Genomic DNA, 12,071 nt, shown 5'->3' with positions numbered 1-12,071 from the left:
ATCTCTTCACAACCATTGGTGTGTGCAGAGCCCTCAGAAGCACCTTGAGAGCTCTCTTGGCGAGGGTTTATGTGGCCTTGAAGAGCTTACTCAGCAGCTGGCCCTTGCCAAAAGCTGTTCCAAAGGCTGCTGTCCCCAGGCTCCTGCTCCCCTTGGCCTGGTGCTGACCCTGGCACTCTGCTGAGCCAGCCCAGCTGATGGAGAGCTGCCCTGGCAGCCCTGTGACCTGGGCTGGTGTGGTTGGGCATGAGTGGCCAAAGGGGCACAGTGGAGGCAGGAACAGTGGTCAGGGAACGGGGGACAGCCTGGAGGTGCACCCCAGCTTCAGAAACCCACGTAGGTGTGTGTCAAACACGAAAAGACTCTTGCTCTGTTCTGTCCCTCAGCCCTGCAGCATTCCCTGGTTAACAGGAGGGATATCCTGCCAAAAGCCCTGGGCAGAGGCTGGGGGGGCTCTGAGCCAGGCTGCCCCAGGGAAGTGACACCCTGTGGGCTCCTGTGTGGGGCAAAGTGAAGGTTAGGAGAGGATGGGTGGAGGTTTCATCAGGGCTTCCCACGTTTGGTTTTGGTGCCTGCTGACAAGCAGTTTGGATAGATGTGTGAGCACAGGGTGCCTCCTGCGGGGCTGCAGTGCAAGCACAGGCACTGGGAACAGCTCAGGGATGTGTAGCTGACCTGGAAAGGCACTTCTATATGAACAGCAGTCAGCAGGATACTGGGACAAGATTCCCTGGTGTAGCAGCAGCAAGGGAGGAAAACTCTCCGTGCCTCCCATTATTTACATGCATTGTCTGCATTTGACTCTGCCCTCCATCAGATGAAATGCTGCATTTCATTTTCAGTCTTTCCTCCAATTAGAAGACTTTTATTGTCTCCTGGTAATTTCTGTGATTTATCCTTTTGTGTCTTCCGTTAGGCTGCCTTAGCAAGGCGGGCATTCCTTATTGGAATGGGAGCTCCTTGATTGCGCTGAGGCTTTATCCCAAACCATCCAAAACAAAGACTGCAAAGAGTAAATGGAGCCCCAGATCCAGTGTTTATGGTTGCAGGCCTATTAGTGTGCTACTATTATGCCACAGAATCACTAAGTAGAATAAATTAAATAATGTGAAATGCTTGACTTGCCTTGTTTTGTCCTTCTTTCAGCTATGATTTTACAGTCCATTTACTTTGTAGCTACTCTATCTAGTTCATTTGATTCTTCCTGAAACTGCACACCACACGGGAGTTTCTGGGCACAATTACATGCATTTAGGGAGATCTCCATTTTCCTAAGGAAGCTCTTTAGCCTCCTCCCTTCTATGTTTCTTCCTGCAATGTGGGTCAGCACTCTTGTCTCCCAGAGGGTTCATCCAGGCTTTCAGGGTGCCAGCACGTGGCAGGGATGGTCACCCCTGTTCTGTAAATTCCAGCTGTCATCCCTGTGAAGGCAAGGGTGGAGATGGGGACTGTCCAGCAGCCAGGGCTCTGGCACTGCTGTGCTGCTGCCTGCCTGCCCTGGGGGTTATTTGGGATTAAACCCCTCTGCAGCTCGCAGGAGGGGCCCAGCTGGCCCTGGGGAAGGTCAGGAGTGCTGTGTCACCTCGGGGAAGGTCAGGAGTGCCATGTCACCTGGCAGGGCTGCATGCTGCCCTCAGCATCCTGGGGAGTCAGCTGCTTCCCTGCACATCCCCTTCTCCCTGGGGCGCTGCTGCTATAAATAACTGCTGGAAGCAGGCTGGCAGAAGAGCCATGCCTGCTGAGCAGGGCTCAGATCTGCCTTCTGAGCAGCCCTGTGCTGCCATGGCCTTCAGGAAGGGTCGCTGTGTTGTAGGGTGCAGCGTGCACTGAGGCTGTGCCGTGAGGAAAAAGGGTATCGTTGCTGCTGGCACGTTGTGAGGGATGGCTTGGTTTGGAAAGACAGGTGGCTGCTAAGGAAGGCAGAGCCTCCCCTGAAATGGAAACTGTAAACCCCCTCCCTCTGAATTGTTATAAATTTTAAATTAAGGGGCTCCCAGGCAAAATATATGGGAGCAGGAATAACAGTTCTTTACTAGGGAAGAAAATAAAAAGATAAGTAAACAATGTAGTAAACTAAAACAACACTGACAGAGTTGGAACACAACCTGACACCCTATGGGTCAGGATGTTGATAGCAGTCCAGTTGGAATTGCGGATGTAGTCCTTCTGGCGTGTCAAGTGTCCCTCTGGGAAATCCAGTGGAGAAGCTGTGCTGGTGTTCCAGAATGTCTAGATTATATCCAGGTAGGAATGCTTGGCTCCTCCCTCTGGGCTCACATCTCTCAGTGGGATGCTGTAGTTCTTACCAGTCATGCAGGGACATTCAATGGCTTGTTATCAGCCGATGTCTCCCCAGAGGGAGGAGTGGGTGTGGAAGAGATAAGGAAAAGAAAAAACTGCCTACTGAACAGAAGACAGCTGCCATCCAGATGGCAAATATAGAATACAAATGGCAAAAACAGAATACAATTTGCTTGGCAGTCCAGGACCAGGGGCTTCCTGAGGACTCTGCTCTGAGGGTGGCACTGGAGGAGCAGCCAGACAGCAGCTCTCAGCAGGTCCATCACATCTCAGTGTCACTGCAGGCAGTAATGATCATGTGTACACACAACCACCCATCAGAGCTCCTGGATGTCTGTGGGGAGCACCACTGTGCGAGTCTGACCCGTTCCTCTGTGTCACAGGCCTGAAAGCTGGGGATGAGGTGCTGCAGATCAACCAGAGAGCTGCTGAGGAGCTGGACTCGGCGCTGCTGAAGGACGCCCTGGCGCAGCCCTCGCTGTGCCTCTCCGTGCGCACCCACCCTGAGCCAGAGGAGGCCCAGAGGCTGAGCCAGCCGCCCCCACGGCGCCCAGAGAACCCCCCAGAGCTTGGGGACAGCGCCCTGCCCTTCCCTGGGGGCAGCCAAGGTATGGGGGCAGCACACAAACCACCCCTGAGGGCTCATTCTGTGCTGAGAGGGAGGGGAACTGCAGCCTGAGCTAGGCAGGGGGGCCCGGGGGCTCACAGGGGTACCCCTTACCCCAGCAAAGATCTGTCAGATATCAGCACCAGGCTGGGCTTACTTGCAGTCTGTTGTATTTTCTGAGTCCCCCAATGAAGGGAGGAGGGAATGATGAATCCAACTCCATGTTCTTAGAAGGCTGATTTATTGTTTTATGATCTATATTATATTAAAGAATGCTGTACTAAACTATACTAAAGAATACAGAAAGGAGACAGACAGAAGGCTAGAAAGATACTGATGAGAACTTGTGACTCTCTCTCCAGAGTCCAACTCAGCTTGGCCCCTGATTGGCCAGTAAGTCAAAATAATTCACAGCAGAAACAAATGAAACAATCACCTAATGGTAAACAATGTCCAAACCACATTCCAAAGCAGCAAAACACAGGAGAAGCAAAGCTGATAATACTGTTTTCCTTTTTCTCCGAGGCTTCTCAGCTTCCCAGGAGAAGAATCCTGGGCAAGGGGATTTTTCAGAAAATACGACAGTGACAGCAGTGTGTAAAAGTTATCAGGCTCCCAGCTCTTGGCCAGGCTGTCTGGCTTTCTCCTTATCAGAGAAACAGGTCCCAGGGTCAGTGTCTTTGGCTCTGTGACTGATGTGCTGGACTAAAATCCTGACTGGGTGGGCAGCCGGACACACAGCAGTGTGAGTCCATGTTTGATGGCCATTATTGCTATTGGGCAGCAGGCACACTGACTTCTGTCTTCAGGGTGTTACCTTCCCTTCCTTTATCTTCTCTCTATCTGCCTGCACCCACAGTTATTATAAACTCTTTTCTCCCTGGCAGCTGCAGCCAGGCAGACTGAGTGGAGGGACAGGGCAGGAGAGAGGGGGAAGGATGGCTGTGCCCACCGTCACCCTGTGACACCTGTGTCATCACCACAGGCACCTCACATCCTGGGCTGGGCCCAGCACAGTCACAGAACCAAATGCTCCCTTCTGGGCAGCTCAGGAGGTGCTGTTCCCTCTGGATTTGTCCACAGGATGTACGTGTGGCAAGGGCAGGAAGAGTTAAAGCATTCTGTGTGCAGTTTGGGGCACCACCACATCAGACAGGTCTCAAGCTGTTGGAGAGTGCCTGAGGGAGGGACACGAGGGTGGTGAAGGGTCTGGAGGGGCCACACGAGGAGCATCTGAGGGCACTTGGAATGTTCAGCTGGAGGAGAGAAGACTGAGGGCAATCTCATTGGGGTCTGCAGCTTCCTCCAGAGGGGCAGCTCCACTCTCTGCTCCCTGGGACAGTGACAGGAAGGGCTGGAGCTGTGCCAGGCAGGTTTGTGTTGGATATTGGAGGGTGCTGGCACTGCCCAGGCCCCCCAGGGCACGGACACAGCCCCACAGAGCTGCAGGAGCCTTTGGATGCTGCTCCAGGGATGCCCGGGGTGGGATTGTTGGGGTGAATGTGCAGGGCAGGGCTGAGCTGGATGATCCCCTCCAGCTCAGGAGGTTCTGGGGCTCTGTGATTCACCCGCTCTGGGGTCAGCCAGGAGCACAGGGGCCCTGGTGGTTTTGGTGAGATGCACAAATAACTCACAGGGATGTTTTAAAACACCAAAATTAAGGGATTGACATATGCAGGTGACCCCAGAGCACAGTGCCATGGGAAGGGACATTCCTGCTCGCCACACTGCCCTGCTCAGAGAGCCCAGCTGGCAGAAGATTAATCTATAGCAACTGGGAATGTTTGCCATGAGTTTGGTTCCTGAATTTCTACATGCTCCTCTAGATCCGACAATAGAAGAGGACACTGGTCATACCTCTTGCTTCAGTTTTTTGGGATCATTTTAAATGCAGGAAAAATCAGTGGAATTAAGAATTAAGTAGTTTCTAGGTAATCAAAACTGTTCTGAGCTGAGACTGGCTTTGGGGAGTGTGATATTCATAGCAAGTGGAAAAGAGGGAGCAAGAAAAGCTTCTACACAGCTTATTGCAAATCCTTCTGAGAGGGCTGCTAAAGGCAACCTCGTGTAAGATTTGGACTAAACCTACACAGGCACTTAAAATTCAACATTTTCCTGAAATTTCCCCCTTTTAATTTTCATGGAAGCTTTCCCAGTTAGGCTTTTGTGCTGGAAAATCGTGGTAGTCTTGTACATTTTCACAGCTGGCCACAAGATGCCCCCATTTGCTGCTCAACAGCAGCTTCTCACAAGCCTCTTGTCTTTGCCTGTGGTTTGTCACTGAAACCCTGAGTGCTGGGTCCTTGTAGCTGAGCTTTTCCCTGAGGTGTCTGCCCTGGGAGCAGAGGGGTGGGAGCTGGGATTTCTGTGTTCCCACAGAGCTCTCCTGACACTCACATTCCTTCTGGAACGTTGGGCTGGGATCTGTTCCTCCCCAAAAGGAGGGGAATATTCCTTCCAGCCAGCAGGAGGAGTGCAGGTGTCCCTGGCAGCCTCTGTAGCTGCCAGATGAAATAATTTGGGATGGCTTAGCCCAAGGTGGGAGTGAAATCAAGGCTCTGCACCCAAGTGTGTGACTGGGAGGCAGCTGTTCTTCCCCACCCATTTCCTTCTGTGTTTTACTGAAGCCTTTCTTTTTCTGCTCCTGTGCTTTGTCAGGGGTCCATTACCTACATGACATTTAAAAAGGGGTCTGTGCTTGTACTTGGGACCTTGTGGTGTTATCTGGGATTTTTGTTCTTGGCTGCACAGCTTCTTGCAGAGAGCAGTCAAGTATGAAATACCCACTGACCTATTTATTTATTTGTGTCCTTGTTGGTTGCAGGCAGCCTGGCTGGCCAGGCAGATCAGCTCCAGGATTTCTGCTGAATGCTTTTTCATTTCTAGGACACAGAGTCAGTCTGTGGCCGGGGCACTGCAGCCCCCCCAGCAGGGTGACAGTGCCGGCAGGCACACAGCACCCTTCTATGGGCACATCCCTTCTCCAGGAATCCAGCACTGGGTCTGGGATCATGCTGGGTGATCTTCTTCCCTAGCAATGCTTCAGCTGTGAAGGCAGCAATATGAAAGATGTGTTACTTTTTTTTCTTTTCTTTTTTTTTTCTTTTTTTTTTTGAGGCAGATTTCTTGGTGCCTTGCTGCTCAGCGGGAGATGCAGAGGAGCAAAGCAGGGCTGTGTTTCTGGGAGCTGACCTCCCTGGGGTGTCTGCCCGAGCTCCTGTTAAATCTGACATCTCTTCCATCACCTGGAGCTGCCGTCAGCTCTGTAGCTGTGGTTGCTTCACTGTGTTTGCTTGGCGGGTTATTCTGGAAGTGCCCTTGGGTTTTGTATCTGTGACTGATGTGAGAACTGCCATTCTGGGCACGATGGATGCCTTCCCCGTGGAGCTGCACTGCCGCTGCAGAGCCACAAGTTTTGTTCCTTTCATCTGTTGCTGCTTTTCCTGGCTCTGGGTCTCTCCTGTAGCACAGCCTGCATAAATTTGGCACAGGAGGATTAGCTCTGGTTGTGTCCGGAGCCCCACAGCAGGTTTTCCTGATTGCCTAAAAGGATCAGTGGGGTCTGTCTCCCCTCCCCACGAGAGATGTTCTGCTGCCCTGGGTGCAGGGAATGAGAGCTGAAAGGTGGGAACACAGCCTTGGATCTCCCCAGACCACCAGGAAAATATTCTGCTCTTGGAAGGGGATTAGGAATGGGATTAATACCCAGATTTGTTTGTTTCACTCCCTTCTTTCAGTGTGGGACAGAGTCTCTGAGGTCAGGCTTTGCGTGCCCCTGCATTTTGGAGACCTTTATCATGGGGATAATGTGAAGCACATAAATCACCATGCAGAATGGATAAAGACTGAAAAAGAAAGTGTCCCCATGTCTGGAATGGGGGTTTCAGTCTCCTGGATAGGAACAGGTGGGTGTTTTAGGGAGTTTGTTGTTTTGTGGCTCAGAGAGCAGCCAGAGGTTGGAGTTATTAACACACAGGCTAAATCCATGCTGTAAAACTGAAACAAATTCCTGCTGCACTGTAAGGACAGCCACTGGTTTTTATTCCATCCTCGTCCATCACCGGCCCCCTTGGGCTGAGTAATTTGGATTTCAGAACCAGCTGAGGCCACTAGTGACCCCAATTTCTTCAGGGTTATTTTCACGGGGCTGATTTCAGGTTTATTGTAGCACTGTTCTTGTTCTTGATGTAACAATTCCGGGGCACTTCCTGCAGCAGCCACCGGAGGGCTTTGGGATAAAATTCCATTTTTCATCCCCAGTTCCCCAAATTGCTGCGGTGCTGCCTCGCCCTCTGGCGGCCTCTGGTCCTGCACAGGAAGCAAGGCTGGCGTTCCCGATTTCCCCACAGAAATTAATCCCTCGTTCCCGATTCCCTTATGGAAATGAATCCCATCCCCAGCATCCTAGGGCACACCCTCCTCATAGTTCAGTGTTTCAGAGCTAACCAGAATTCTTCTGCAGGGCAGAAAAAAGGACACACTCACCTGTTTTACTGCAGATTTATAGGTGAAACGCCACCTTACATAAAAATTTAATCGGAGACACCATTCCCTAACAGTTCCTGTCAAAATGGTGCAGTTAATGACAGAGCCTCTTCAGTGAGGCACTCTGTTGTCATAACAGGGCCATTCCTCCCTGGCAGCATTTGGATTAGGGAAGCTGCTGTTAAACTGCCCAAATAGATGATATTGGGGTATTTTTGAAGCTTAGGCACTGAAGTGCAGGATTCCTGGTGTGTATTTTGTGTTAGCAGGGTGCACACTTGGAGCTTTGTGCTGCAGCTGGCAGAGCTTGGCTCAGGGTATTTATTCCCATGGCACTGAAATAAATATATAAATAGTAATAAATGAATACATGGCCTGGCAGCAAGAAGGAGGCTTTAGGAGAGGTACCACACATTGTGGAATTCTCATTAAAACCTTGAGTTACACCAGCCCTGACAACTGGAAGCAGCAGTCATGGGAAATTCTAGCCAAGTGCTGGGCTGGTGCTGAAGCTTTCCATGATTCTCCAGACCTTGAAGCCCCAGCACCTTTGCTCCAGTGATAGAAAACTTCCTTCTATTGTGCTGGCCGTAGCCACAAGTGGAGTTACTTAATGGGCATTGGTCACACTGTCACAGGTGTGACACTGCTGAGGGGCTCCTGTGACCTCCCTCTGTGCTGGGGCCACACACAGGGGTTTGACCCCCTTTTCCTGCTGCTTTTTGGATTTCCCCTTCTAATTCCTGGATGTCCTGTGAGGGCAGGAAATGGCAGTGGTCAGGAGGAAGGAAAGCAGCACGCTGACTCTCCTGGCAGAGCTAAATGAGGATCCACAGGGCAAAAAGCAGGTGATGGAATGATCCTGACAGAAGTGGGACGGGAGCTGGGAGCTGTTCACTGGCAGGAACGTGCAGCTTTATTGCTCTGGGTGCATTTAACAAGCAGCAGATAAACCTGCTCAGGTCCCTGCTGGCCAGAGGCATCAGGAACAGCCTGAGCACACGTGCTGTGTGTCTGCTCCTGTGAAGGATTCCTGTCTGCTGGCTGAAAGTGCAGGAAATTGGTTAAATGGGGCTTTGGCATGCAGGAAAAGGAAAAGGGGTGGCTTAAAAGTGATGTGAACAAATATTATTACCTTGGTTTGGGCTGAGAAACAGCTGTAAGGTACATTTCACACAGCTTGAGAAGGGAAATTAGTTGCAGTGAAAAAACTGTCTGCCTCACACAAATGAAGGCACATAGCACTTATTTTCTCTGTTTTTTAAATGGACACCTTGAAAATTCTTTTTCACACGTTAATAGGGAGAGCAGAAAGCTGATAGATTTGATAAAATCTGGGCAAGGTTCAGAAAACTGAGCTTCTTACAGAAAAACACTTCTTCAAATAGATTCTGTGTTGCCAAACAACCCCTCCAGGCACATCTTTTTCCAAGGTAAGCCCTCCCTTTTCAAAGAGGGGCCTGAGCTCTGAGCTACCTTTTATGTCCTTTCCATTTCATCAATGCCCAGCTTGGCTTCATCCCAGTGTGCAGAATATATTCTGAAGTTATTTCCGGATTTCTGAACTCTGCTTTTCCAGATTATCTCTGGACATAACAAAGTGGGAAATCCTGCACAGTCGTGCAAATTATTTTTAATAACGAGGTCTAAAAGCTTGCCTGAACAGCAGCTGAACTTTGGGTTCTGACTCCTAAAAAGGTCTAAAACTGAGTTTATTTCCTCAGCAAGTGAGTGTGTCAGGCCAGAAATGCAGGCAGTGGAATCACCACATCCCACGTGGGCCGGGGCAGGCTGGCCAGCACCAAGAGCTGCATACTCACTCCCAGTTTCCATGTGAAACCACTGGGGTGGAAAGGTGCTTGGCACTGCTCACCAGCCAAGCAATGCATGTCAGGACTTTAATGTGACATTTTAGCCTTATCTCTGAATCTGCAGTTGCCAGGGAAATGATGTCTGGTCCTAACCTGTTGGTTTTTACATCTGTGCTGCAGGCCCTCCTCAGAGGTCGGTCGCTGGGTGCCTCTGGGTGTCGGTGTTCCATGGGAGCTCCATGGTTGCAGCAGGTGTTCCTGGGGATTTTGGGGAGCTCTTGGCCATGTTTTCACCCCTGTGTTGCTCTGGCAGGGCACTCCCTGTGCAGTGACCCCGACAGCTCGGCCGAGGCGGCCCCGGAGGAGGCGGAAGCGCAGGACCTGGAGTCGTCCGACGAGGCCGAGAAGATGAACAAGGTGAGCAGGTTAAATTTTCACCTTTGCTGGGAAAACGCTGCTTTTGCTGTGAAGGTGTCTGTGGATGATTCCAGATGGGATCTGCGGAGGTGTTTCTGGATGATCCTGGATGGAACAAACCACGGCTTAGGTCGTGGCACGTCACCTGCTGCCTCTTCAGCGAGATCCGTGCCCTTTTTCCAGGGTAGATTCACATCTTCAATACCTGTGATAATGTTCCCCACACAGTTTATAAATGGGCTGGTTTATCAGCTCCATCCCCAGAGCAGCTCCACTAAACCACGTGGACTATTAGGATTTCTTATTCTTTCTTGATTGCTAGGCTTAGGACAAATGTAAATTAAACTGTCTTTCCTTACAGCAATAGCATCGCTCACATGCAGGTTTCTAACTGCAAACTAATCACAGCCAATCCACCTCAAACCGAAGGAAAACTCTCCAGTTACAGCTAAGAGCTTGTGCAAATAGGTTGCTAATTGCCATCGATTTCCCACAGTGGCTGGTGGTGACAGTGGGTGATGATCGGTGGCTTCTGAGGCACAATCCAGGAGATTATCTTGGTTGCTGCGAGGTATTTGTGATACAGGTGATGCTGAGAGCTTCCAGCTGTTTTTCTCCTCAGTTAATGGTCTAATGAGAATTAGATCTCAGCTTGTTGGCGTTTCCCCTCGGTGCCTGTTTTCTCTCCTGTTGTAACCGAGTTGTGTTGTGGTGAGTTCTGGGCTGGTCCCTTGCTGCTGCACTGCAGAGGAAGGAAGGAAAAGACCTTGGCCTCTTGTTTCCTGATCCCTTGTGTCACTCCAGCCTGGACTTGTGTCCTTGGTAGCCACACAGTGCAAGGGAAACATGGAATGCTCACAGGGAAGGGGAACACAGTTGGTTTCCAGGTTTTATTGAGGAACTTTTTCTTGTAAGTGCAAATAATTCCTTCTTCAGTCAGTGGCCATGTTTGTTGATAGTTTGGGATTATTGATTGTGAATTTCTCCTCCAGTAAGTGGAGATGTTTGTTGGTAGTTTATTAATTTTAACTGTAAATTTCTTTTTAGTTAGTGGAAGTCTTTGTTTCTACTTTGGGATATTTAACCATAAATTTCTTCTGCAGTAAGAGGACATGTCTGTTGATAGTTTATGATTTTAAACTATAAATGTCTTTTCCTGTAAGTGGAGATGTTTATTGATAGTTTGGGATTTTCTAACTCTAAATTCATTTTCTATTAAGTGGAAGTGTTTGTTGATACTTTATGATTTTTAACTGTGAATTTCTTCTTTAGTTAGTGGAGATGTTTGTTGATACTTTGTGATTTTAACTGCAAATTCCTTCTTTAGTCAGTGGAAGTGTTTGTTGGTAGTTTGGGATTTTAACTGTAAACTTCTTCTTTAGTTAATTGGAAGCCTTTGTTAATAGATTGTGATTTTTAGCTTTAAATTTCTTCTCCAGTAAGAGAAGATGTTCGTTGATAGTTTGGGATTTTCAACTATAAATGTTTTCTCCTGTAAGTGGAGATGTTTGTTGATAGTTTGGGATTTTCTAACTCTAAATTCTTTTTCTATTAAGTGGAAGTGTTTGTTGATACTTTGATTTTTAACTGTGAATTTCTTCTTTAGTTAGTGGAGATGTTTGATGATACTTTGTGATTTTAACTGTAAATTCCTTCTTTAGTCAGTGGAAGTGTTTGTTGATAGTTCGGGATTTTTAGCTGTGAAATTCTTCTCCAGTAAGTGGAGATGTTTGTTGATAGTTTGTGATTTTTGATAGTTTGAGAAACCTGTAAATTTCTTCTCTATTAAGTGGAAGAGTTTATTGATAGTTTGGGATTTTTAACTGTAAATTTCTTCTTTAGTACTTGGAAGTGTTTGTTGGTAGTTTGGGATTTTAACTGTAAACTTCTTCTTTAGTTAATTGGAAGCCTTTGTTAATAGATTGTGATTTGTAACTGTAAATTTCTTCTCCTGTAAGTGGAGATGTTTTTTGATAGTTTGGGATTTTTGATAGTTTGAGAAACCTGTAAATTTCTTCTCCAGTAAGTGGAAGAGTTTATTGATAGTTTGGGATTTTTAACTGTAAATTTCTTCTTCAGTTAATTGGAAGCTTTTGTTGATAGTTTGTGATTTTTAGCTGTAAATTTCTTCTCCAGTAAGAGAAGATGTTTGTTGATAGTTTGGGATTTTCAACTGTAAATTTCTTCTCCAGTAAGTAAAAGTCTTTGTTGATATTTTGGGATTTTTACCTGTAAATTTCTTCCTTAGTAAGTGGAGATGTTTGTTGATACTTTGGTTGATAGTTTGGGATTTTTAACTGTAAATTTCTCCACCTGTAAATGAAGGTATTTATTAATACTTTGGGATTTTAACTGTAAATTTCTTCTCCAGTACGTGGCCATGTTTGTTGATAGGTTTTGATTTTTATCTGTAGATTTCTTTTTCTGTAAGTGGAGATGTTTGTTGATAG

The 12,071-nt window shown here is 48.1% G+C and overlaps 1 protein-coding gene across 8 annotated transcripts in view; it reads left to right on the top strand.

The window, feature by feature from the left end:
- The window catches only part of TIAM1 (TIAM Rac1 associated GEF 1), a 155,430-nt gene that overhangs the window by 121,158 nt on the left and 22,201 nt on the right, over window positions 1-12,071 (top strand). For all 8 annotated transcript variants that reach the window (XM_038129997.1, XM_038129945.1, XM_038129971.1 and 5 more), the window contains 2 exons: window positions 2,685-2,909; window positions 9,518-9,621. In XM_038129997.1, coding sequence (XP_037985925.1) covers window positions 2,685-2,909; window positions 9,518-9,621 — 329 coding nt within the window. The remainder of the gene's footprint in view (window positions 1-2,684; window positions 2,910-9,517; window positions 9,622-12,071) is intronic.

Source organism: Motacilla alba, chromosome 1 (genome assembly GCF_015832195.1).
Source record: "Motacilla alba alba isolate MOTALB_02 chromosome 1, Motacilla_alba_V1.0_pri, whole genome shotgun sequence".
In the NCBI taxonomy this organism is placed as follows: Eukaryota; Metazoa; Chordata; class Aves; order Passeriformes; family Motacillidae; genus Motacilla; species Motacilla alba.
Note: the sequence above shows the minus strand (reverse complement) of the source record. Positions and strands in the feature narration are given on the sequence as shown.